This window comes from Xylona heveae (assembly GCF_001619985.1).
Source record: "Xylona heveae TC161 unplaced genomic scaffold L228scaffold_3, whole genome shotgun sequence".
Classification (NCBI taxonomy): Eukaryota; Fungi; Ascomycota; class Xylonomycetes; order Xylonales; family Xylonaceae; genus Xylona; species Xylona heveae.
In genome coordinates this window covers 23,748-48,815 of record NW_017264195.1, presented here as the reverse complement: position 1 = coordinate 48,815, position 25,068 = coordinate 23,748, and the positions used below count along the sequence as shown (strand labels likewise).

Below are 25,068 nucleotides of genomic sequence, written 5' to 3'. Positions count from 1 at the left end.
GAAAAATCTATGCCAAGACGATAGTTTCAGGTATGCCCACAATACTGATACGGTATACTTTACCGTGTTTGACAGTAATAGGGAAAGGCACCATAGAAGCAGCAACTTCCATCATACAGAAGCACTTGACGACGAACCTATTACTTACGTTGAACAGGGTCAGGGATACCGAAGAAAATCGTCGCAGCGGGACGCAACGGGCCGAAGTTCTACCACCGAGGAACATGTCCACGTTACACTATTGGTTATCCAACAGTTACGAGCTCTTTGCAGAATGTGGATCGCACCAGATGCATATATACAAATGCTCTGGGAGCGTCAAACCAGTAAGTACTCGCCTTCGCGCTCGTACTCAAAAGCCCGTTATCAAGGATCCATTCCATCAACGCAAGAACATGGAGATCTGAGAGTTCCATATTGGCAATGGTGCTACCAGGAAAATAGGTGCGAGGCATGCATACTCGCCCGTGTAGGCAGCGACGTTTCTACCCTGCTTGCCCTCCGTGCTTCGCTGCTCTCACGCGTCAGATATTGGTGGGAGGAGCCTCGTCTATTGCGGTGGGTCGAAGCGTGGATTAAAAATGCTGCAAAAGATGCAGCAGATGAGCACGCAATGTTGAAATGGAGCGATGAACAAGGTCATCTACTTCATGTGGTAAGGAAGGAGGGAAAAGCTGCGAATAGAAAACGGAGAAGTCAGAATGCAAAAATGGTGAAGGCAACGCGACAAAGAACAGTCATTTCGAATTCCGCGAATTCGAGCCAGCCAAATCAAAATTTTCATTCGCATTGTCAGCAGAGTAGCGACGAAGAAGATCTTTGGGAGGGTTGGTCTCATATCAACACCGAGGAGGCACATTGCAACATTGGATATGAACGAGGTGCGCAAAGCCAAGTTGGCAGTAAATTTGGGGACTGGCAAGATTACATGCAGACAGCAATCGCAGCCACAGTGGAGACGGAAGAGGGAACTATAAGCCAAAAGGGTAGGGATAATCAAACAGATACACGGAGACGTTTTTGCGAGATTGGGTTTCAAGCAGGAGGAGTAAGGACATATCCAATATAGATCGGCGAAGAAGTAGAGTCCCGTGATAATCACGACTGTTCGCTGCATCGCAATTGAATCAAAGGTTGACTTATATCGGACTTTGAAGTGTATTTATTTTGGGCATAGTATTCAGATAGAACAATGCGCTTCTTTATGAGTAATCCTGGATGACAGCCCCTAACCTAGCGAAAGCTTCCAATCAACGCTAATTGAACCTCCCTTGGCGGATTGTAGCCTTCCCACTGAACGAGCGAATCATTTCCATCGGCCCAAGTCTTAGAAGGGTTTATCAGCGGTTTCAAGGCGAACACGCAATTCCTCCCCGCCTTTCCGTTTCTTTAGCTCTGGTACATTTCGCCCTTGATCGTATCCTTCCGAGTGGGGCAGATAACCCCGCCAAATGCTTCGACACCCTCTCAATTCAACAGCGCATCTTGGTCGGAATCTCCCTGTTGATGACCTTGACACCGCTCTGGTCAGCCATGATCGATGGAATTCCCATGATGGAGCCGAGGCGGTTTGCCCCGGTTTCTGACACCTCTGAGTGATTGAGTAGCGCACTACCGCTCATCTCCAGATTTCTCGAGGCGGGATAGTATATAGAAGCCGCCGTCGCTGTCCTTTCATACTTAGGAACAATACAAAGAATACTCTCTCTTTTATTTTCGATCCGTTGTTGAATCATACAGGAGAAGTGCGGCAAGAATGGCACCATCAGCAATCTCGGACAAGCCCAAGGTGCTTGCGTTTACCTACCCTGAATGTGCTGGTGAAGAATACATGAAGGAATTTAAGGCCAAATTCCAATTCGATGTAGGAATATATATCTTTGACCATTCCGGCATGAGCTAATTTTGTACAGGTATTGGAAGCAACTACACGAGAAGAGGTCATCCGCAAAGTGCCCGAAAAGGTCGCTTCTTCCGGTCCGTACGACGCTCTTCTGATCCGTATGGGCACAAAGCCTTACGAGCCTTTCGATGCCGAACTGCTTCAAGGTCTGCTTCCGGGTTGCAAGATTATGGTTTCTGGTTCGGCGGGTTACAATGAATTCGACGTGGACTGGATGACTAAGAACGGGGTGATCTTCTGTAATACTCGAAATGCTGTCTCGGAGGCTACAGCAGACATGGCAATCTTTTTGATGCTGGCCGTTTTGAAGGATGCTACACGGGCGGAGAACTCTGCACGGACAGGGAAATGGAGACACGACCATTCTCCAACTGTCGACCCAAGCGGGTTGACCTTGGGTATTATTGGGATGGGAAGCATTGGCAAGGTACGAAAGCATGTCAAGATACAATCATGAGGATTCCGCTAACAATTTCTAGCATTTGGCGCATAAAGCTGCTGTGTTCAATATGAAGGTTCAATATTACAATAGGAACCAACTTTCTGCAAAGGAGGAGTCTCGCTATGGTGCGGCGTATTGCGCGAGACTGAATGAGCTGCTTTCAACCTCCGACGTCATCTCGGTCAATTGTCCTCTTAATGACGCGACCACTAAGATGATCTCTCACGAGCAATTTGCGAAGATGAAGGATGGTGTCTTTTTCGTCAACACTGCTCGTGGACCCATCGTTGACGAAGATGCACTCATTGAAGCAATGGAGACTGGAAAGGTCCGACGTGCAGGCTTGGATGTCTTTGAAGAGGAACCGGAGATCAAGCAATACTTCATTGATAGCGACCGCTGCACCCTCCAACCCCATCTTGGAGGTCTCACGAATGCGTCATGGCAAAGAGCGGAGCTGGAATGTTTGGAAAACATAAGGTCTTTCTTGGAAACTGGAAAGGCTATTTCGCCAGTGAACGAAAACGAAGTCTAAGGCTTTACCCTGCATGGCTGATGTCGTATGTATATAGAACACACAGTTGTGTCACTTTGAGAGCATGGATACTGGCGTCGATTGTTTACGTCCTTGTTTTTGTTATCAACCCGTTAACTAACGCTTGTGTAGATATTGGATAGACGATGAATTTTAATTTCTATACATTTATACATTTTACTTCACAAGGTGCATTTCTTTTTATTATCTAATATTAGTCTCTATTTGTTTTATTCTTATTCATCTTTAATATAATATTATTATTATTATTTCGTCTTATCCTTTTTTTTCTATTTTTTTTATTAAAAGGCAGAGGTTTAGCCAGGATGACCACAACATCCAAGCCAACGAGGATGCGCGGGATGCGCGTGGACCGGAGTATTCCGTGCGATAATAATCGACACGCAGGGAGTCGAGCGATATGAGCCATTAATCAAGGGATTCTACAAACGGGCAGCCAGTAGGGTGGAAGTTGCCGGGGCATCTTGAACATCAAAAGCGAAAAGCAGAAAGAGGCTGCTGGCCGAGAAAAAGACCAATCATGAACCTTAACAGTTATTGACGGGTTTCCTTGATAACAATAATGCACTTCGGACTTGGGAGTCTCTCACGGAGTTCTGGATGGCATGGCTTCGGATATGCCCGATCGGTTCAATGGACCCTGAACGGTGCAATAGATCGTCCAAACCCTCGCGATTTTGCCCACAAGTTTCAGATTACATGATTGCCTTTTAGGGCTTAACGATTTGCACCAACGGACCCTGACGACGGTATGACATGCTTTGGCTCCGTTAATTGAGGCCTTAGAGTCCTTTGGGTAAGAGAGCGATCCAAGACATCCAAAGAGAAGACTAGTGACCACTGACTACGACAAGTCAACCTCCCCAAGAGGGCGGCCTTTTGACAGACGAGGATTAAAAGTCATCCGATGTGGCGAGAAGAATCCTTATCTTTTATGAGGACGCGGAAATTGACTGAGGAGCTGTGCCTCAGCAATCCCGTGTTACGGTAATTGATGACGCTTTTTACAAGTCCTCTCATTCGCGAGCCGTTCCGATCGAACCCAACGCGGCAGGTGGAAGCTGCAAGCCCTGTCACCATTGTACCCTTTTTGTGCAATTATCGCCGGCTTATCAGCGACTCCCACGGTAATGGAGTGCACTGACCCTTGGCAAATCTACGGTCGGCTCCAGAGCATCGGGTTAGCTGGGGGATTCTCCCACGTTGATAGCGGGCCCAGCTTTCATGCCGTTGTGATATCCCCGTTGAGTAGCTCAGCAGATGCGATATGGGATCCGGGGAGACTCTTAACCCCAAGCACGCGCGCGCATGTCGCATGCTTGAATCTGACAGCTCTCTAAATTTCTCCAACCTTGGCTCTGACAACCATTGCCGTTTCAAACCCCAAACGAGGGATCTAGTTAAAGGTCATAGAAGGCCCCATCTGTGATCATTATGGTTTCAGCACCTACGCCTGCACAATTGCTAAAGGAGTCGATCATCTTCTATAGCATAGCGGTGATTATATTTGGGGGACGAATGTTCGTTTTGAGCGCTTTGTATCCCCCAAAAGGCAGTCAATGCTGAGATATACATTAGTTGGTCTAGAATCATAAGCACCGGCTCGATAAAACGCCTCAAAATTGACGACTATGTCATGATTGTGACTTTTGTATGTTGAGACAAAATTAATACTCGAAATGGGAAGATTGGGGACAGGAGTAGTTTACTAATGACTGCATATTGAACAGTGCTTTTATACGGCGCTTCTAGTCCTCCTACAAATCGCTGCGAGATATGCTACCAATTTGATCGATCCCGCAGACATTCCAAAGGTGCTGGCAAATCCCAAGGATGTCGCCGATCGAATTTTTGGCAGTAAAATCGACATTGGCGTCGAACAGTGTATGCTCGTGACGTTATGGGGTGTCAAGGCTTCCATTCTTGCTCTTTAGTAAGTCAGCAGCTGATCAAGTGTGATAGTAGCTTGAACTAACAATATGCCAGTCACAAATTAACGTAAGTTATCACTGGACATATCCGGACTGCGCGGAGTCTAAATTCACCCGCAAATCTCCAATCACAGGATCGGTCTTAGGCAGAATCTCTTCGTCAAAATCCTTGCAGGATATGTCGCATTTGGATTCGTCTTTATCGAAATCACATTCTTCTTTGTCTACTGTCGCCCTTTTTCCGATTATTGGGCAGTCCCGCCAAGAGATTACCAATGCGCCAATTACTTCAAATATTGCGTTACCCAGACAGTATTCAACATCTCATCAGACGCTTTAATGCTGGCTATCCCAATCCCTCTGATCGTGAAGACTCAGCTTCCTCCATTGAAGTCGGTATAATCTTTCATAACAGATACGAATCGTGCTTTATACTGACGCTTTGACAAATCAGAAAAGGAATCCTGCTGGCTGTCTTTTCTCTCGGCATCTTCGTCATAGTAGCTGCAATTCTAAACAAATACTATAATTTCTCGTTCCCCACGATCCCGGTTTACATGGTCTGGCACATTCGCGAATCGTCAACATCCATATACGTTTCAAATCTCATGTGCTGGTGGCCGCTACTGCGCATGCTCTTTGGTCTACGGTCGTTTTCGGGACGCCACACCAGTGCCTCTGGAAGCAAAATGGAGGCATCGCATCTAGCTAGTTTTGATGGCAATCGACGTCGAGCTGGGGTGTTGAACCCTTTCAAGCGTGGCCAACGGTGCCGATCATTAACGTCAATTTCCGGCATCACTTCAGTCAGCCAGGAAGCCATTTATAATCCATCTCATAACTACAATGATGAGAATCGAGATGACCCGCGGATAAAACCGCGGCGCGGCTCTGATGACGCAAAGGCAATTGGATTCGATATTGAGCGCGGCGGGAAATCCCACGTTGAGCATGGTTCTCCAACAAAGGACAAAGGGTCTGTCACCACTAATCCCTTGCCGTGAAGGAGCCCGGCTTTCTTTATTACTTTTCGTTTTTATAATGGTGGAAATTCGTGGGCGATACCCTGGTTCATTTACTTGTTTGTTGTCATGTTTCTCATCTTTATTTTGACCTCTAGCGTCGGCTATGCTCAATTCTAAATACACTATAATCATAGAGGATTATATCACTTATATCCTGGCCCTGGGGTTATTTGCAAGCTTCTGCTTCTCCGCTTCGAGAAGCTCTTGCTTGCTTAGAACGCGAGCGCCAGCATAACCCTCCATCAATTTGTTCACAAAAGGCTGGTTGGGCGCCAGCGCCCTCCATTTCCAATGCTTAATGAGCGCCCGGTCCAGGCCCTTTCCTTCGACCACATCCACAATATATTTCCCAATATTTGGCAAAAATTTGAACGCATGGCCGCTGCCACCCGTCGCGACCATCAGCCCTTTCTTCCCAGGCACGTGATCTACGACGAAGTGATTGTCATAACTGTCATTGTACCAACAGATCCGCGATTTTGTGATTGAGAGATTTGCATCCAGTATATCGGGCATGAAATCCTGAATGAACTTGCGGATCACGTCGAGTCCAGTCTTGGGCACGGTGGTGATTTTCTCCTCCGCTGTCCACCGCGTGACAGGGGTACTGCGTATTTTGCCATCTGGTTGGATTTGCGGGTTCGTAAACTTAGTTCCACGATATCCAATCTTTACAACACCATTCTCGTCCCTGGGAAAGCCGTACAGGCCTCCAGCTGCACCATCCCGCATCTTGTACGACCACGATGGAAAGTTTTCCGGCGCATATCGAGCATAAAGTGGCGAGTCCACGGGAAGCTGAACCATAACAACCGTGCCCGCGGTTGTTTCGCAAAGGCCGTCAAGCTCCGGCACCAAGGTCGGAGTCCATCCACCAGCAGCTACAATGGTAAGCGCAGAGTTATGTACGTTTCCGTCGGCGGTACGCACGCCAGTGACCTGAGTCGGGTCCGTCGCAGCATAGACATATGACTCGAATCGCCCTCCCTTGGGCGACAAGATGAAGTTGACGCCCGACTGTCTGGCTTTGTGAAGCGCAAAGCGGCAGGCTTTGGCAGCGCGCATAAACCCTCCGCCCATATCTAATAACCCTACAAACGAGTGGCCGCGAGCTTTGCGACCAAATGGATCCACGGCATAGCCGTATCCGCTGAGTTTCGCTCGCTGGACGTCTTCGTCGTTTGTTAGTATCACCTGGTTGTTTCGCAATCCCGCAGCGCTTATGTTATTATATGACTGCAGCTCGAAATCAGGTAGAGAGGATTGGTCTGTAATCGAAACGTTTCCGTTTTTCACAAAGAGCTCGTCGTGGTTTGTGAGTCCCGGTGGGGGCCGAGCCATGGATGCCAGCTCGGCGTTCCATGCGTTCCAGTCATTCGTTGCCTCTAGTGACATGTCTTGGTACACGGTTTGCGAACCATATGCACTTCTGAAGATTTTGTTGATGTCTGAATTCCAACAAGAGTCAACATTTAAGGCTAGATATTAAATCGATGCGGGGCATGCTTGTGGTTATCTGAATGCCGTGGTGCACATACCTGCCGAAGCAGCATCACAGCCCGCATCATAAGAATATTGCGAAACATCATACGGTTGATGGTCAATGACAGTGACATTCGTATATCCCCTTTGCGCAAGTTGAATTGATGTGCTGAGACCAAAGATGCCCGCCCCGATGATCACGATAGGCGCGTCTTTGGACGGGGGCAGAGGTCTTGAAGCCATTCTTGTTCAATGTATATCGTACAGTCGTTGCAGCAGACCGCGGAGAGCAACGGCAAGAACGCGGCGTTGCGAAACAAACACGCAATTGGAGCACGTCATTGCTATAATATATAGCATACACACTAGATTAGTCAAGACAACAAAGTGTTGATGGAGGAGATCCCAGCGACCCTGGATCGGAAGATAGCGGTCTGACGGCCTGACGGTTATCCTGATCGGTTCGAGCGGGAGGTTTGCCGCGGTCTCAACTAGTCCCAGCCAGACTACGCATTTCGGGGATAGATATGACCGAATGAGCTCTTAAGATGCCTGTGAGGAGAACAATCTACTTGACATGATCATCGTTCAATAATAATGCAGTAATTCGTTTATCATTTTCGTACATCTCAGGTAGAGTACATAATAGGTGTCAATTCGAATGGATGGCCAAATACTAACCTTCTTTGTAGACGTCGGAAGAATACGATCTTGAACCGTCGGCCACTAGATCGGCCCAACCCCGACCGTCCCCAACGGCTATCATTGAACCGGCGCTGCTTCAACTGTTATTGGAGGAATGTTCCGACATCTCTCCTGAACTTGGATCATGCCTGGCTCTCCAATAGGTCCCCGCAATTTATCGGTCCTTCAGGGCGGGAGGCTAATAGTGTCTTTGCTGAATATTGGTCTCTGATACCCGTACGGAGCGTATATTGCCTGAAACTATGACACGAATTGTACCCGGACTAGCGGAGGTTCGTCGGGACGTTCCTCGTCTACTATCTCTGGGGCATTGTTTTCCCCGCCAGGAACCAAGGATGCAGTCGTGCGACTACAGCCAAGACAACAACGGCTTCTCAGGCCAAAGACCGCGCAGGCCACCATCTCTAGACATGCAACAGGCTTATCGCATTTACCCGCATACCGCCCTAGTGGTAGTTTCCTATCTTTGAACAAGCTTCCATGCTTCCCATGTGCTTGTTGACCCTCCTTGGGTGTGTCTTCATCAATCATGCATTTATTGTTGGCCTTGGCATGATTAGCTCGGTGGATATAAACGGAAGATATATTTCACTGTTGATCTTTTGATGTTTTCTTGACTTGTCCATTGACACATTTTTGAATTAGCAATTCAGTTGGACCTCTACACCATAATATTGAAGGATCATCTAGATCCAGACATTTCTAGCAAAAAAAAAAAAAAAACCACACATATCTGGTTTCTTGCAAACGCAATTTCTCCAATGGAAACGGACGATGGCAAGAACATCAAGACCCCAACCGTCGAGAGCGACGTGGAGGGAAGCAAGAACGGCGACATGGGATATGGCGAGGTCTTCTCAGCCATTGACCCCGTGGTTCAGAAGCGGGTCGTATGGAAGCTTGATACAAGGTCCGTGTTCCAATACAATGAAAACACCATGTTTGATATATCCCGCTGACTCGTGAAAAAAAGACTTCTACCTCTTCTTAGTTTGATGTATCTATTCAACAGCGTTGACCGGTCAAACTTGGGAAACGCCAAAACCGATGGTCTCGAGGGAGACCTGCATATGCACGGAAACCAATACTCGATCACATTGGTTCTCTTTTACATTACATTCTGTCTACTAGACCTGCCCATGAACTTGCTGCTGAAGAGATTCAGCGGAAAAATCATGCTTCCTACCCTCATGATCGGATGGTAAGCGCAAATCAAACCTAAACACCTCTCAAAACCTTTGGTATTTCACACAGTACTGACTCAAGACTCGTAAACACAGGGGCTCAATGACCATGCTCCAATGTGCCGCTCACAACTGGGCAGGCCTTATTGTTCTTCGTCTCATCATGGGCGCCTTTGAAGCCGGTTTCTTCGCCGGCGTGACCTTCTACCTCACCCTCTTTTACACACGAAACGAACTCGCTTTCCGTATGGCCATATTCTACGGATCAGCCACCATCGCTGGCGCATTCAGCGGCCTACTCGCCTTTGGCGTCTTCCAGATCAAAGACCCCCATGTTCCCGGGTGGAAGTGGCTCATGATCATCGAAGGCGGCGCTACCGTCATTCTTGCCTCTTGTGCGCTGTGGATTCTTCCCAAAAGCATGAGTCAATGCAGCTGGTTCACAGAAGAAGAAAAGATTGTCGGCGAGCAGCGTCTCCTTCAAGATTGTAGCGTCGAGACGGACGAAAAGTTTGACCTCAAGACCGCTCTGAAGCGCATTCTAGATATCAGAATCATGATCTGGGCCAGCATTGGCTTTTCGTACGGTGTAGCTACTGCGTCCGTAGCCAACTTTCTGCCCCAAATGGTTCAGCGTCTGGGATTTACTATCGTCAAGACAAACCTGTATACCGTTGCTCGTAAGTTCCCATATCCTCCCCTCGTCCCTTCCCCCCTCTTTTTTTTTTAATCCTTAGTCCAGCATTTCCATCTACTGACCCAATCAAACAGCATACTGCGTCGGATGCGTCGTTCTCCTCGCCATCACCCGCTCGTCCGATCTCTTCCGAGAACGCTCCCTCCATCTGTGCTTCTCCATGTGTCTGACCATGATCGGATACATTATCCTGATCAAAGTCGACACCCTGCACCACAAGGGCCTCGCATACTTTGCGTGTTTCCTCTTGACATCTGGCGCTTTTGCACCCAGCTGTCTCTTCCACAGCTGGCACAACAACAACCAGCCCTCCGAGAACGGACGCGCCGCCATCACTGGCGTCCTCGTCGGCGCGAGTAACTCTGGTGGAATCGTCAGCTCGATCGCCTTCAAGTCCAATACCGCCCCCAAGTATCTCCCTGCCCTGATCGTCACGGCGGTGTTCCAGGCCATAGGCATCCTCTTGAGTTTTGCTTTTGGAATGTATCTGAGATGGGATAACAAGAAACGCGATGCCGCGCAGGGAGTCAAGCTCAAGCAAAAGGATGTTCCGACGGACGTGCTTGCCCGGGGTCCAAAGGATCCGAGCTGGAGATGGCTTTACTAGTTTTTTGTTGTTATTGATGTTGTTATTATTATCCAGTTGGCTTCAATTGACTATTGATAGTTATTTTATTATTTTATAGCAGTTTTGGAAGGACTTGTAATGATTTTCTCAGATGACTTGCAAAGACCTTAGAGGTAGTTACGAATTGCCAGAGTTAGAGACCAGCATTGGCGTTTTGGTGTAGAGTGCAGATAGCGAATACCTGTCATTTGGTAGAGTGTGGAATGTATAGATTTTTGCGATAGTAGCAGTATCTTGAAAGTCTCAGGACGAAGTCGATGGAATATTTAGATCTTCGAGCCTTGGGATCTAGCTCTCCTATGCGCCGAGAATTCATTGTGTGAAATTTATACAAAGCAAGCATCACCGTGACTCCATCTAGACCCGTTGCCCTGTGGATATATATATGGTTATCACAAACTCGAAAACGGATCTCCCACGAGATCGCTCAACAACTTCTCTACTCCTCCACACATGCCAACGTCAACGGCATTCATGATCCACTCGTTCATCAGAGACATGTCCGGATCTTGTTCAAAGCTCATGATAGGTTCATTTGGCGCCAGCCAGACTCCATTCTCCCTATCGCAGACCATGCTCATTGTTTTGCCGGCCAACGTCTCGAATATGTCGCGATAGCTTGCCGCTGCGCTCCACCGCTCGGCCATTACCACCAATACCATCGTGCAGGCTGTGCAAGTGCCATATACCTCGTTTCGCTGAAAGTTTTGGTCCTGCACCGGTGATGTCCACAGACAATGCAGATATGTCAGACCTGCAAGGAAGAGGATATGCACAGAGCCCCATGTGTAGCTGACCGGATGGTGGATGTACAGGCGGCGATAAAGATGACATATTTCTCGAGCGCATGCCGTGCATTCAAGGAATATAGCTCCGGCATTTGCATCTCTGGAGGCGTACTCTGTCGTGAGATGCTTCCGATACAGCATCAAAACGCTATGATCGTAGGCCAGCTGGAACCATTCTTGAGATGTAAAAGTGGAGAGTGCGGCAGAAATCGGAGGGAGTTGAGGCGGCGTCGAGGCATGCCATCCATCCAACTCCTCTCGCAGCTGCTGAACCACTGCCGGAGACGCCAGAATATCGGCGTCAGCTGAGATTACGCTCGGATACAGAGATTCGTTGATCCTCGACCAGATTCGTCGGAGCCGAAAGGTGTGAATTGCACTTGATATGCTCGTTGGTGGATCAGCCGGATTAGACCTCGGAGCTGAGTGAAACCCAGAGGCATCGATGAAAGCATCGTCTATATCCAGAGGATACTGAGTGGAAGTTTGTCAATTTAGACCAGTGCCAGAGACGGGAAAAATGCTTACCTCTACATCAATGTCCTTGTCCATGATACCAAACGGTCTTCCAAGCGTGATTGCAGCAGCCCGGTCCAAGCCATAAGAGCACCAAAATACTCGTTTTCCAATTTCAAAGCGTAGAGGATCTTGTTTGCGATAGTACTTGCGAGTATTTCTATGAAGTCCTAGCTCCATACATTGTCGTAATGCAAAACCAGAAAGTGTCCTAAAAAAGGTCAGCGATCAAGCCAAAGGAATTTTAGAAGATATACACGATAGCGTACCATATTGATACACCAACAGGAGATCTCAAAGAATACATGGCACAGCACAGGATTGCCTGAATTGATTCGACGGTATCTAGTTGGATCACATAATCCATATGTTGCTGAGCTGCAGCATTGTATCCCTACGCCCCTCAGTCATCTCTATCTCTGTGACTCGGTAGCATGAACTTACCTCGGCTGACCCCTCTGGATTGAATGGAACAATCATTGAAGCGACAGCGTATACCTGGGTAAAAGCAGTTTAGCAACCCAAATGCCGTACGACAGTAAAACAAGCGCCTACCATGTATAAGAAAAACAACATGATCGAATCTACATGTCTCGGCTCTCCATCCCTTGCAGCCATAACATCCGCCTCCCACTTCTCAAACGTTGGTCGATGGAGGAACGGGTATTGGGTGTGTATGTTTTCGAAGTACGCCTGCGTCAACATACTCGCGACAGGCTTGCTAGGGAGAGGGCAAGGTGGCACAATCGACCTCGTATTCAGCGAAGAGTCGTTCACGCACCCAAGAGAAATGCCTGGACCTTGGCTCCGGAAATTTTTCAGCGACGAATTCAGGACCTTTGTGAAAGCGAAGCCAGATGAGGAGCCGAAATAGTGAGGCTCGCGCCCCGCCGCATGTAAACATAGTAGACCAACTTCTGAAGAAAGGTCGTCGACTTTTTCATCTTCTAAAGCGTCTTTAGATGTGCTACTGATGGTGTCCGAAGCTGTGGCTTGAGGTTGCTCCGTACTGAAAGCCCTTTCCGCGGCAACCTTTTGCCCCAGATGATCGCGAGCAACATCCGGGTTGACGCTTTGAAGCATTCCTTCTAAGAAAGCCACACGCTCTTCCAACGATTGTAGATATCCTCGCGGCTGGTGCCGCTTAGTGGTCGGGTCCTCGACGAGGCATTCTGCCAGCTGGTCAGCAGTTGGAAACAGTCAGGACTTTACGTCGCAAACCTCGTCCAGCGCGACGACAGTTTCTGCATGTCGGTGATTGGCCGTCGCACTATTTTTTTGGAGCAATTAGCAAGGCGCAGAAAACAAAATGTGGTTCTGAGAATGGGAAACCTTCTGTTTCCTTTGCTTGCAGCCCAGGCAAGCAACTAATGTCCTGTCTCCGACCCGAAGCCGTTTCGCAACTGGAGCGGTACGAATGGGAGATTCAGTTTCGACTTTTGACATGCTTGAAGGCCTTTAAACGAGTTCACGTCGGTCATTGCAGAATTGAGATGCAGGGCAAGTGAGCAAGTATTCATTTTGACTGATCGATCATCATCTAACAAGAAAGATCCGGGGCCAAAAGCAACTTGCTGATATCGGCGAATCGTTATCAGGCCCGGACAAAGCAACAACTCTGGGTAACGATATAACCAGGATTATACTGGAACTAGTCGTATTGCTCTAACTCCAAAACGGGTAAAGGGGCCAGTGCAGCAAGGGGTCCTTATCTAAGCTCTCGTTATCAACTTGATCGAAGCGCCAAATCATGGGAAGGCTTACGAGTAACTGGACTCAGGCATCCAGACCGTTCAACTTATTTTCTCGAAACTTTGCAGCAGGGGCAGGCACTCCGCCTTTAGCCCGGCATTTTTCAATTCTTTCTTCGTGAGCTTGCTGGCGTAGTTTGCGAGTGGAACTGTTGCATGGCTGTGACTCTGTGAGTCCCGCTTTTGCGAATCTTCTTGACAGCCTCTGTATTCGAATTTGCTAGACATACATGGTATCTTTCTCTTCAAAATCAGAAATCTTCACCTTCAGTCGAGACAGTTTTTGCTGCTATTCTACAAGTTGGCCGCCTCTCTGGGCATTCTGCTTTTAGAGCTGAGCAGTGCTTGCTCTAGTTGCCGCTGCCAATTCCAGTTCGAAACGCAACTTTCCTTCTTCTGAGCTGGAGATTTCGTGGGCCTGGTCCATGCCTGGAGGGATGTCCTCATCCTAGTCGTAGGCTGGCCCCCGGCCCGTCATATTGCACAGCACAGCCATCCGGTAGTGTCGCTTAAGAAGGGCCCGATTTGGCTGATACGTTTCAGCGTATTCGGAGTTGCGATAAATTGCTTGCCCATCGCCAGTATTTGGATCCGTCTCAACAGAGTAGGTTATTTTGTAGCTTTTCTGACAAGGATGAAACGTGATTTAGCAGCAATGCTCTTAAAGAAGAAAAAAGAAGAAAACGACTGTGAACTAACGTCTGGGTTGATCGCATATCCGGGTTCTATGTCAAGCCCAATAGGAGAACCTAGGAGCAAGTCAGTATGAAGGAGACATGTCGGGAAGAATTGAGAAACCTTCTGGTGATAGGATAGCATGATAACATGGTTGGATCTAAAACAGACTATTCTCTAAAAAGGAAGAGGATGGAATAGGAAATAGCTGTTCTCCCATTCTTCTAGCTCTTCCCATGCGACTGACCCGCTCTGTATACAGAAAGAAATTTCGTCGTCGTCTCCATCGAGGAAATGAACAATACAAACAAGCATGCACTTGCTGCATGCCAGGCAGAATCGTTGTAGCATTAATGAAATTAAAAAAGAATTTGAACAGTATTTAAGTAAATGGATAGAGCAAATTAATACCAAATGGGTAGGGTGTCCGTTGGGGCTGGTGGAAACCGGTGGTCTTTGGTCTTCTACGCAGTTAACTCGAAGTTGGGAAATTTGAGAGTAGGACTAGACCACCTTGGGTTGGTCTTTTGAATGTGCTTCTACTGGTCTGTGATTACTACCAATATTACCTTTATAGGAAATATATTAACAATCAGTTAGTAAAATTATGCTGAGAATGCTGGTGATTTGTCTAAAATATGCACATTTATACCAGATTTATGCATAGATGGGTTTAGTTAAAAAAACCGCCCACGTCTGGTCTGGAGGTTGGTCTTTACCTTAAAGACTAACCTAGACCAAAGACTAGCTTGGTGTGGAAATTTTGGGCAAAGACTGACCCAGACTAGACTAACGGATACCCTATAAATGGGAATGTAAAGGGGTGAAGGAAGTTGATGTGAAGAGATTCATTGTGATATACCTGGCTAGAAATTCTCACCACGAACAATGAATTGTGGCTATCCAACCACTGATACTCCCAAATCTGGATATATCTCCCTGTTAAACTCTGATTCAAGTATCATGCCGAGAGATTAGTCGAGAACATTTTTCACAGTATAGCTCTAGAAATTCTTTATTTTATTTTTTAAAAAAAAGAAATAATTACAATGTATTTCATCAAAAATAAATCACTGTTCCGGCTTCTGCGCCCAAACGTAATACACTCTCAGTACCATCTTATGCTCCTTCATATCCTGCGTAAATTTCTCAGGCAAGCTTGCCCACTCCTCTTGGGTCATGCCAAACATTTCCGGCCTAGGTCATTAGTATATTTTCTGCTTTCGAATCCAATAAGGATACTTACTTTGCTACTGACATAAAGTACTGCAGGACAGCCAGCATGTTTCGAGAACCCCGTTCACCCAGCTCAGAACTTTCAGGTGCGTTTCCGGCAACCAGATTAATTCCCTCAGAGTGTACATTGACAAAACCCTGCTCTTCAAGGCGACGTCCAAGCTTTGTAGCAGCCTTGGGGTCCGAGACAATTGAGTTCGTCAATGTATGAAGCATGTTGATCGCAGTAGTTTTCTCGGCTTGGACATAGGCGCTGAAATCCATCTCCACCAATTGAATCCATCCTCCAGGCTTGACACAGCCGGTTAAATTCTTTAGGACGTTTGGAACCTCCGCTTCTTTGAACAGGGGGATGACGAAGCGTTGATGAACCAGATCGAATTTGTTCGCCCACTCCGCCGGGAATGTCTCGATCAAATTTTGTTTGGCAACATGAAATTTGGTAGAGGGGTTCTCGATGGGCGGAAACTCCTCAGGGCTAACATCAAAGGACCACAGTAAATCATTTGTTCCTGAAACAACCAGGACGCGGGCAATAGGTATCGAGCGAATTCAACTTACGCGCTGTCAAAACCGACGAACTCGGCATCTTTTGGAAATTCCCTGGCGACGTCATGTATCCAATAGCCTATAGAGGTTCAGTACACGGTTTTCTCATTAGATTGTTTACTGAACTTACCATCCGCTGTGGCAGCGTCCAGCACATGAAGGTTCGAGCGTGTTCGGTCAATTGGGGCCTTAATCAGGCCACCAGCGCATCCCTTAATCCACTCATGCTGATTTTGCATGCGCCTACCCTCATCGTAGCTCCGCGGAAGGAAATATCTCTTTCCAACCTCTTCAACATTTTCATTCGCGGAAGGCGTCGTGGTGCTGGAAGACATGGTGATAAGTGTCCAAGTCGAATATAATTTTTGATCAAATTTTGAAATGGGGCGCTCTCCATCTTATAAGTAATCACATTCAGTTGCATTGGCATGCTTTTCATTATAGTTCGACTGGCTTCGTTTTTCCCCAGAGTTGTGGTGATCCCGGGACATTATTGTGTCGGCAGCACCCGACGTGAGGACCCTGCAGGTCAACCAGCATCGTTAGTCTCCGACGACTCCAACTCGGACACTATTCGGAAACTTAAGCTGGGGAATTCGATGTCATTCTTGTTCTTTGTTTCCGGAGGTTACAATTTCAGATTAGAATCCTTCATCATGGGGAAATATCTCTGCAACCTAGGAAAATACAGTGATAATTGTTTCGATATTCTCGACCAACATACTGCCACGGACAAGTCTTCAATATCTCGTTCAGATTCATCGCACGATATACAATGAGCTCAACATACGATGCACTCATAATTGGCGGTGGTCCTGCTGGGTTGACCGCCGCCCTTACTTTGGCCCGCCAGCAACATACATCAGTTGTCTTTGACGCAGGCTCTTATCGCAATGATGCGACAGACCACATGCACCTACTTCCTGGTTTTGACCATGCAGCGCCAGCGGAATTCCGCTCGAAAGCCCGAGAAAACATTACTTCGCGTTATGATCAAGTCTCTATTCAGAATATTGGGGTGAAGCAGATTCGGAAAACCGACGGTACTGGGCGTTTTGAGCTTGTCGATGCAAACGACAAGACCTGGACTGGGAAGAAAGTGATTCTCGCTAGTGGAGTTGAGGATATATTCCCAGATCTTGAAGGGTACGCCGATTTCTGGGGCAAAGGAATGTAAGTTTGTGGGAAATCCGAGTGCGGGTTAACCAAGCCCTCGCTGACGTTTGGCAGCTTTCACTGTCTCTTCTGCAAAGGCTACGAACAACGTGGATGTCCCTCAGCGGGTCTCCTTGCAACCGAAGGGCTGGCCAATGTACCTTTTGCTCTCCATGTAGCGCGCCAGGTTGCTGCCCTCAGCTCGAACGTAACCCTCTACACCAACGGTTCCGAAGAACTGTCAACCAATCTTCAGTCGGCTTTTGGATCAGCCAAGCAGATGAGAGTCGATTCTCGTCGGATCAAGAGATTTAACAAGGGGACCGGTAGCCCCGCGGAAGTGACTATTGAGTTTGAAGACGGCACCCATGCTGTGGAAGGATTCTTAGCCCACCATCCGCGATCCAAGCCTAAAGGTCCATTTTGCGAGAACCTTGGACTGGAAAAGACTCCCAGTGGCGATCTTAAAGCAGGTCCACCTTTCTACGAAACCAGCGTGAAGGGCGTCTTTGCTGCAGGAGACAACTGCAGTATGATGAAGAACGTGCCGAATGCGATCTTTTCTGGTTCTTTGGCGGCCATGGGCGCATCTTCTCAGATCTTGGCAGAGGCTCTTGGCCAGAAGGCCCTTTTTTAATATCCTACTGCTCGGACAACCCAAAGCAATATTTGCGAAGTTGATTTTACACTATGACTCGTCTCAATGATCACCATCATACATATCTTCTCCGATATTTTATTTTATCAATGATGCTAGAACCGAATATATGTATCTCGTTCCTGATTATTTTAGGACCCGAGGAGGCTCAGAAATATGCCATATTAATCTTTCAAAAGTGTTTACAACTTGACCATTTTGGATGATCTGTAGTGATGTGTCACACGAAGCACAGTGAACAATGATGGTACATCATGCTGAAGATTTTTTATGCTTTTAATTACAAGACAGCCGTGAAGTATGATGACCAGAATTTTGGATTAGTTTGTCAACTTGGTTTAAAACGGATTTTCTCAAACACTGTGCCACGCATGTCTATATAGGTATAAGCAATTCTGCGAAATTACAAACAATCCATTGAATCAATTATTGCTTATCTAACTATTCAGAAAACCATGGTCATTCTAGGGCTAACATGAGCTAGAAGTGTTACTAGAAATTTTGTCCTTTTGTTGCCGGTGGCGGCGAATTGTTTTAACCAACATTTTGACACCGACGCTTAAGCTCCGGGCATTAGATGCATCACTGACAATCTCCGAAAAACGTAAAGGTATTCTTGAGGGAAGAATTACAGACTAACACGTAGAAAATATATGTCTGTTCAAAGAGAATAAAATCTATTTCAATTCCGTGTCTGGTTCGTTTTGGACTCGCACATACCAAGGTATACTCAGACATCATGTCCCCAGTTCCCATTTACTCGCCCAATTTCACCAATCTAGGATCAATATGGGGTATGATACACAAGTATGTCCAAGATCAACCCGATTCTATTGCCGTCTCTCAAGGCGATCAACGCCTATCCTACGCTAGTCTGGATTCCAAGGTATTGCAGATTCAGTCTCTTTTATTACGCCGCGGTGTCGCTGCAAGAGACGTAGTCCCAGTTTTGGGATGTCGAAATCTGGAGACAGTTGCGTCAATCTTGGCGATTATCAGAATCGGCGCGTGTTTTGTGCCAATGGATGCCGAAAGTTGGAGTCAGGGCAGAATCGATGCAGTGCTGGAAACAGTAAAGCCCAAAATTTCCTTGGTCACCAGGAAATGCAATTTTGATCTCAAGTACGCCATTACTGCCGAAGAAATTGAGGCGGAATTCAATAGAACTCAGCCGGGCGAATTTTCAGCCCAACATTCTCATACGACCGAGGATCTGGAAGAACCCATCTACACTATATTCACTTCTGGGACGACTGGAAAACCCAAAGGAGTTGTCATTTCTCAACGGAGTGTATTCAACTATGTTCAGAGAATACCATTTAATTTAGGAGTGACGGTGACTGACCGCGTCATGCTTCTTTTCTCCATTGCATTTGATGGTAAGTGAAGCTCTCATTGTAGACAGTTCGGTATATAACCAACACGAGCGCAGCATGTTACGGAGTACTGTTTAGCACCCTGTGCAACGGTGGTCATCTGCTTCTCTCAGAATCGGCTGGGTTTCTGCAAGACGCAGAGACTTGCACTATATTACCCACAACGCCCACACTACTGCACACTCTTCACGAACCTCGTCGATATGAGAATATTCGTTGTATCTTTCTGGGCGGAGAGTCACCGAGCTCAGAGTTGGTTCGAAGATGGTGGCTACCACATCGCAAGATATATAATGCATACGGCCCAACTGAAACGACAATTTCGACGAGCATCGCAGAACTTCGTCCTGAAATTCCTATAACCCTTGGATATCCTATCGGCGGATCTCAGATGTTTCTACTCAATGAAAGTCTAGAGGAATCCGATCAGGGGGAGATATGTATCAGTGGCGTGGGCCTTGCTATTGGGTACTTTAAGAACAAGGAATTGACCGCAGAGAAATTCATCCAATGGAAAGATCAACGTATATACCGAACCTCTGACATTGGAAAGCGAACGGCAGGTGGCATTCAATTCCTAGGCCGGGAAGGTAGCTTGGTGAAAAACCGAGGTTTCTTAATAAATCTCGATTTAGAAGTCGTCCCCGCGCTACTCGGATTTGACGGCGTACGACAAGCTGTGGCACTTATGCATAAAACGAAACTCGTGGCCTTTGTTAGTCCTTCCAAATTGGATGTCAATAATATCCGTGTCCAACTTTCAGAAAAGCACGAAGAGTTTCTTGTTCCGGATCTAATTTTCGCTTACGATGAACTTCCTCAAACATCGAACGGGAAGCTCGATACTCAAGCTCTGAAACACCGACTAGATGAGCGATCAGATGCACCAAGAAGGAAGCAACAACACACCACGAAAATAGACATTCTGAGAGCTGCAGTATCTGATGCATTAGGTTTGCCAGAACCCTCCATACAAACGGAATCCTCCTTTTGGGCTCTGGGTGGCAATTCTCTCTCTGCTATCACTTTGCTGTCTTACCTGAGGAAAAATGAGTTCTCTATTCAGCTTTCTGAGCTTTTCGCTCTTCCGAGTTTGGTTGAGGTGTCTGAGAGACTGCAAAGAATTGAGACTACACTTACAAATATACCTCCGACGGGGGCTGCAGATGCCTGTACGGCAAAGCCACAATGCTCGGTGCCGATGACGGCTGCTCAGGCAGGGATGGTCAGATCCAGCATAAAAGAACCGACAGCAGGATATATGCTTATTTCGCTTGAGTTTGACGATATAAGCAACCAGGATGCCGCTGCTGAATTAAGATCAGCCTGGCAGAGACTTCTGGCAAGGCATGCGGTGTTCCGGACCTCTTTCGACATTGTGAGCGGAGAGCAAAAAATCAACGGAACTTACGAGCACGATTGGATGGAGCGGATTGTTGAGCCGAGTGCTCTGGATGACGCGGTTCAAGAAGAGTCCGCGAACTTGTTTGCCCTGACAAAAGAGCAAAACCAGAGAGACATTTTCCGCCCCGCCAACGCCTTCCGACTAATTACAGCTGCGGGTCGCCGCTCAATCCTTCTTTGGATTGTCCATCACAGTAGGATTGACGGCTGGTCAATGGGATTAATTGTTCAGGAACTTCGATCTATTCTCAGAGGAGCTGTTTTGCCAGATCCTCCTCAATTTTCGACTTTTGCGATCGATCTCCAGAATGAAATAGGAAAGCAGAACGAGAGAGGAAAGCAATTCTGGAGCGAGGCGATGGATGGTTTTCAAGATGGGACTCCATTACACCTCCCAACTCCAGAAGTTCCTGGCCAGAAATATCAGTTCGGGGAAGCATCCTTAGATGTTGGTATTTCCCTGCCACACATTCAACGAAGCGCTCGTGATTTCGGAGTGTCTTCAGCCGTAATAACGTACGCTGCATGGACGCTCCTACTAGGCTGTTACACTTCCCAAGATCAAGCTGTTTTTGGCACTGTCTTTGCTGGACGCAACTCTCCCATACCCGAAATAGAAAATATTGTCGGGCCTCTGATCAATACTTGTCCTTTCCCTGTCAATATGAGAAATCTCAAAACGAGAGACGAGCTTTTAAAGCATATTCAGTCCTTGCTATTGAAGATTGGAGATAATCAGTGGTCCGCCGCTGAGGCTCTAGAACAGATTGCATCCACAAGTCATTCGAGTATATTTGAGACAGTGTTATTCTTGGAATATGACTTGCCAGGATTTGCAATAGATTGGCAAGAAAATGGTATTACCTTGCGTAGATTCAACCGCAGGGATAAGCCCGAATTTGGATTGGTCATTTCCATTCAAAATAACGATGGATACCTGCGCTTCAAAGGGCTCTTTGATGAGTCTCTCTTTGAAGCGCCACTAATTGATAGATTACTGAAACATTATAGAAACCTCTTTCTTGCTCTTATAGATCCAAGGGTGCAAGAGCTTTGCGATATCCGAGAGCGTATGCTGGAACCTTCGGAGTATCTCACGCTTGTGAGAAACTCTCCCACATTTTGGGATCCCTACTCAGGTCCTTCTTCATTGAAAGATCTTTTTGAGAATGGTGTTGACCAATGGCCGGACGCAACAGCGATCGAGTCTCTCACACAGTCCATCACCTACTCAGAGTTAGATGCAGTCACCAACTATGTTGCTACGAAGATTTCTCGTCATGCCTCCCTAGGGGATTCTGTCGTTATTGTCAGCAACCGCAGCTTGAACTGGCTAATTGCCGTTTTGTCTGTTATCAAAGCCGGAGCGACATACGTTCCTTTGGATACAAAACTTCCACTAGACAGGATGGGAATCATAGTCCAGACGTCTGATGCTAAGTTGTGCATTTTTCCGGATGAGTCCTGTCACAATCTCTATTCCACAATATCATCGTCCCAAAAGCTTCTCCTTCATGAGGTTCTAGGACATTCAAAGCTGTTACCAGTCCCTCGTTTCACAACATGCACGACAAAAGATGATTCTGCTTATATCATCTTTACATCCGGCTCCACCGGCAAGCCAAAAGGCGTTCGGGTGACCCATGGTTCGGTACTCTCATATCTGTCCTACGAGCCGGCAAGGATGCATGCGCGCCCCGGAAGACGGCACGCTCAAATGTTCTCCCCGGGCTTTGATGTAAACATTGCAGAAATATTCGGCACTCTTTGTTACGGGGCTACTCTAGTCCTTGTGGATCCCAATGACCCTTTTGCACATGTGGGTCGCGTCAATGCAACAATGGTCACTCCTTCTTTTCTCTCAGTTTGTTCGCCAGAAGACTTTCCGTATTTGGACACCATTCTCTTCGCAGGTGAAGCGGTTCCTCAAAGTCTGTCTGAACGCTGGTCTGGTAATAGAACCGTCTATAACTCATACGGGCCTTGCGAATGCACTATCGGCTGTTTGTTTCTACTGCTTCGACCGAGAAAGAGGGTTACGCTGGGATACCCAATCCCACGTGTGGGAGTGTACCTACTTAATGCTCAGGATCAACCAGTCCCAATTGGGGTGACCGGAGAAATCTGCCTGTCCGGCATACAAGTGACTGATGGTTACCTTGGATCCGAAATGGCTTCCATCAGCAGAAGCCGGTTTGTACCGGACCCATTTGTTCCAGGATCTAAAATGTATCGGACTGGTGATCAAGGTGTCTGGACCGAATCGATGGAGCTAAGATTCCTTGGACGAGTCGATAATCAGGTGAAAGTGCGAGGATACCGTGTCGAACTGGAAGAAATTGAAAACACCCTTCGCTCAGCATGCGCCACCGTCCGTCAAGCAGCAACTATTGTCCATGACGGAAATCTCGTCGCTTTCGTGACACCTGATGATGTGGTCATAGCGGACGTCCAAGATGCAATACGTTCGAAGCTGCCCGCGTATGCTTGCCCGTCTACTATTATTGCTCTGCCACGATTTCCTACCACAGCCAACCAGAAACTAGACAGAAAATCACTGAAGCAATTTATTCAATTAACCCCTTGTGGGTCCCGGGCACCGCTTAACAGTACAGAAAGATTAGTGGGAGATGTGTGGCGGGAAACATTGAATCTCGCTTCAGATGTCGAGATTGATGCTACCGCTGATTATTTGGACCTCGGTGGAAATTCTTTGCGTCAAATTAAAATTGCTCGGAGACTGTCCGCAATTTTCGAAATCAAAATACCAATGCGATTAATACTGGAGAAAACAGTGTTATCTGACCTCGCGAGGGTATTGGACGAGTATCTTGCAACGAAGCAAGAGGCCCCTACCGGAGCTCCCTCGTTTCTCTCAGCATGGCGAACTCTTCCTCAGTCATGGGATAAGGCTTCACATCTGGAACAGGAAATGTTCCAGCTTTCTTCAAGTTCGAGCAACCCGGAAACTTTCAACGTTGCTTATACGGTCTCTATGAGCGGAGACATCAAACTTGATTACCTCGAGGAAGCTATGAAGCAGGTCTTCTTGGAACAGGCTATTTTTGGTTCCTCATATCGTACTGAAGACGGCCTTTTGCGCCGAACAAAATGCAATACTTCTCCGCAGGTCATCAGGAGCAAAAATTCTCAGCCGGGCCTAATTGGGGAATTAGTAAATACGCCTTTTGACCTGTCTACTGGCCCACTAATCCGAATCTTACTGGTCGAGGAAGACGGATGCACTACAGTCACTTTGGTTCAGCACCATATCATTACCGATAAAGTTTCTATCAATAATTTCTTCAAAATTACTCAGAAATACTACACGCAGCTCTTGCAGGGAAGCCTGCCTCCTCCGCGAGCCATTGCATCTGAGCCGAGTTATGCTGCATGGGCTTATTGGAAGGCAAACTTTGTTTCGAAATCTCCTGATATGGAAAATCTTAGATACTGGACGAATCATCTTGGAAACATTCGAACGACGCCATTCACGTCAAACGGCGCTTCACTTTCTGATAGCCAAGGGTCATCTACTTCATTCACCATCACAGACGACCCTCACTTTTCTGGCTCTTTAGAGCTATATGTATCCGCTGTTTCTATTGCACTGTGCTCTGCAGCGGGCATCAAAGACACAGTCATCGCCATACCGTATATCGATCGAACAGAACCAGGAACTGGTGAACTATTAGGCTTATTCCTGGACCGACTCCCGCTGCGCATCAAGGTCGATGAAGGTTGGACGGAAGCTATTGAACCGGCAACTTCTTCAGTGCGCTCCTCAATCCAAGGAGCTATCGCTCATGCATTGCCCTACAAAAACATTCTTAATGCGGCTTGCGAGGGCGCGCTGTTTGACATCATTGTGGTTTACAATAGGCGGGAAGATTCGCTCTCGAGTCAATTCAGCCTCCCAAATGCCAAGACGGAGGAGGAGATTCAGCTAAGACCAACGGGGGCTAAGTTTCCCCTCCTGGTTGAATTCACTGAAACCACGGAAGGAACTGTATGCGAATTCGAATATATGGAGAACATAGTGAGTACTCCAGTTACTGCTCGGATTCAAGAAAATATTCAAAGGGTGGTGGGCCAATTTATAGGGCGAAACCGATAGAGGTTGCGCTTCCCATTATAGTGACATGCTTTGGATATTCAAAGTAACATTCTAGGCGGTTGACGGGTGTTCGAAGGCTTTGAATTTAAACTTTTGAACTGTTACGCTTTCCAGATTTTCGTATAGATTTTTGATTTCTTATGTGATTTAGAGAAGGGAATTCTAGAATCATAGATGAAGTTCCTTGAAATGCCTGACGTAAACTTGTAGTCTATGGTTTTCACGTACGCTCATATTAATTTAAATGGAATCCGCTGCCAAATAAAAGAAGAGGTTGAGTGAGAGTCGAT

At 47.0% G+C, this 25,068-nt stretch overlaps 9 protein-coding genes across 9 annotated transcripts; 6 read left to right on the top strand and 3 right to left on the bottom strand.

The window, feature by feature from the left end:
* The first annotated feature begins 226 nt into the window (after positions 1–226).
* L228DRAFT_244797 (hypothetical protein) lies at positions 227–1,174 on the top strand. Its single transcript, XM_018332016.1, has one exon. It carries the CDS (start codon positions 275–277, stop codon positions 1,067–1,069), a length of 795 nt encoding a protein of 264 aa, XP_018189489.1. The 5' UTR covers positions 227–274; the 3' UTR covers positions 1,070–1,174.
* Positions 1,175–1,392: 218 nt separating this feature from the next.
* L228DRAFT_244796 (glycerate-and formate-dehydrogenase) lies at positions 1,393–3,073 on the top strand. The gene is made up of 3 exons (XM_018332015.1): positions 1,393–1,864; positions 1,914–2,330; positions 2,383–3,073. Exons 1-3 carry the CDS (start codon positions 1,757–1,759, stop codon positions 2,878–2,880), a joined length of 1,023 nt encoding a protein of 340 aa, XP_018189488.1. The 5' UTR covers positions 1,393–1,756; the 3' UTR covers positions 2,881–3,073.
* A 1,096-nt stretch (positions 3,074–4,169) lies between these two features.
* Positions 4,170–6,188, top strand: L228DRAFT_244794 (hypothetical protein). Its single transcript, XM_018332014.1, has 6 exons — positions 4,170–4,421; positions 4,480–4,552; positions 4,632–4,834; positions 4,888–4,899; positions 4,967–5,224; positions 5,287–6,188. Exons 1-6 carry the CDS (start codon positions 4,336–4,338, stop codon positions 5,834–5,836), a joined length of 1,182 nt encoding a protein of 393 aa, XP_018189487.1. The 5' UTR covers positions 4,170–4,335; the 3' UTR covers positions 5,837–6,188.
* On the bottom strand, positions 5,889–7,690 carry L228DRAFT_259219 (FAD dependent oxidoreductase). Its single transcript, XM_018334148.1, has 2 exons — positions 7,396–7,690; positions 5,889–7,305 (listed from the first exon to the last, which is right to left on the bottom strand). Exons 1-2 carry the CDS (start codon positions 7,580–7,582, stop codon positions 6,005–6,007), a joined length of 1,488 nt encoding a protein of 495 aa, XP_018189486.1. The 5' UTR covers positions 7,583–7,690; the 3' UTR covers positions 5,889–6,004.
* Positions 7,691–8,846: 1,156 nt separating this feature from the next.
* L228DRAFT_218188 (allantoate permease) lies at positions 8,847–10,869 on the top strand. The gene is made up of 4 exons (XM_018330176.1): positions 8,847–8,954; positions 9,018–9,245; positions 9,325–9,908; positions 10,000–10,869. Exons 1-4 carry the CDS (start codon positions 8,881–8,883, stop codon positions 10,530–10,532), a joined length of 1,419 nt encoding a protein of 472 aa, XP_018189485.1. The 5' UTR covers positions 8,847–8,880; the 3' UTR covers positions 10,533–10,869.
* On the bottom strand, positions 10,750–13,303 carry L228DRAFT_227756 (hypothetical protein; the record flags this gene model as incomplete). The annotated part of the gene is made up of 7 exons (XM_018330460.1): positions 10,750–11,815; positions 11,870–12,068; positions 12,127–12,251; positions 12,302–12,355; positions 12,413–13,029; positions 13,079–13,127; positions 13,190–13,303. 7 exons carry the CDS (start codon positions 13,301–13,303, stop codon positions 10,946–10,948), a joined length of 2,028 nt encoding a protein of 675 aa, XP_018189484.1. The 3' UTR covers positions 10,750–10,945.
* Positions 13,304–15,284: 1,981 nt separating this feature from the next.
* L228DRAFT_281054 (hypothetical protein) lies at positions 15,285–16,508 on the bottom strand. Its single transcript, XM_018335862.1, has 4 exons — positions 16,199–16,508; positions 16,081–16,147; positions 15,530–15,997; positions 15,285–15,480 (listed from the first exon to the last, which is right to left on the bottom strand). The coding sequence occupies exons 1-4, from the start codon at positions 16,401–16,403 to the stop codon at positions 15,354–15,356; spliced, it is 867 nt and encodes a 288-aa protein (XP_018189483.1). The 5' UTR covers positions 16,404–16,508; the 3' UTR covers positions 15,285–15,353.
* A 182-nt stretch (positions 16,509–16,690) lies between these two features.
* Positions 16,691–18,175, top strand: L228DRAFT_259215 (FAD/NAD(P)-binding domain-containing protein). Its single transcript, XM_018334147.1, has 2 exons — positions 16,691–17,241; positions 17,299–18,175. Exons 1-2 carry the CDS (start codon positions 16,844–16,846, stop codon positions 17,858–17,860), a joined length of 960 nt encoding a protein of 319 aa, XP_018189482.1. The 5' UTR covers positions 16,691–16,843; the 3' UTR covers positions 17,861–18,175.
* A 664-nt stretch (positions 18,176–18,839) lies between these two features.
* On the top strand, positions 18,840–25,037 carry L228DRAFT_244788 (putative non-ribosomal peptide synthetase SirP/GliP2). Its single transcript, XM_018332013.1, has 2 exons — positions 18,840–19,260; positions 19,314–25,037. Exons 1-2 carry the CDS (start codon positions 18,903–18,905, stop codon positions 24,776–24,778), a joined length of 5,823 nt encoding a protein of 1,940 aa, XP_018189481.1. The 5' UTR covers positions 18,840–18,902; the 3' UTR covers positions 24,779–25,037.
* The last annotated feature ends 31 nt before the right edge of the window (positions 25,038–25,068 follow it).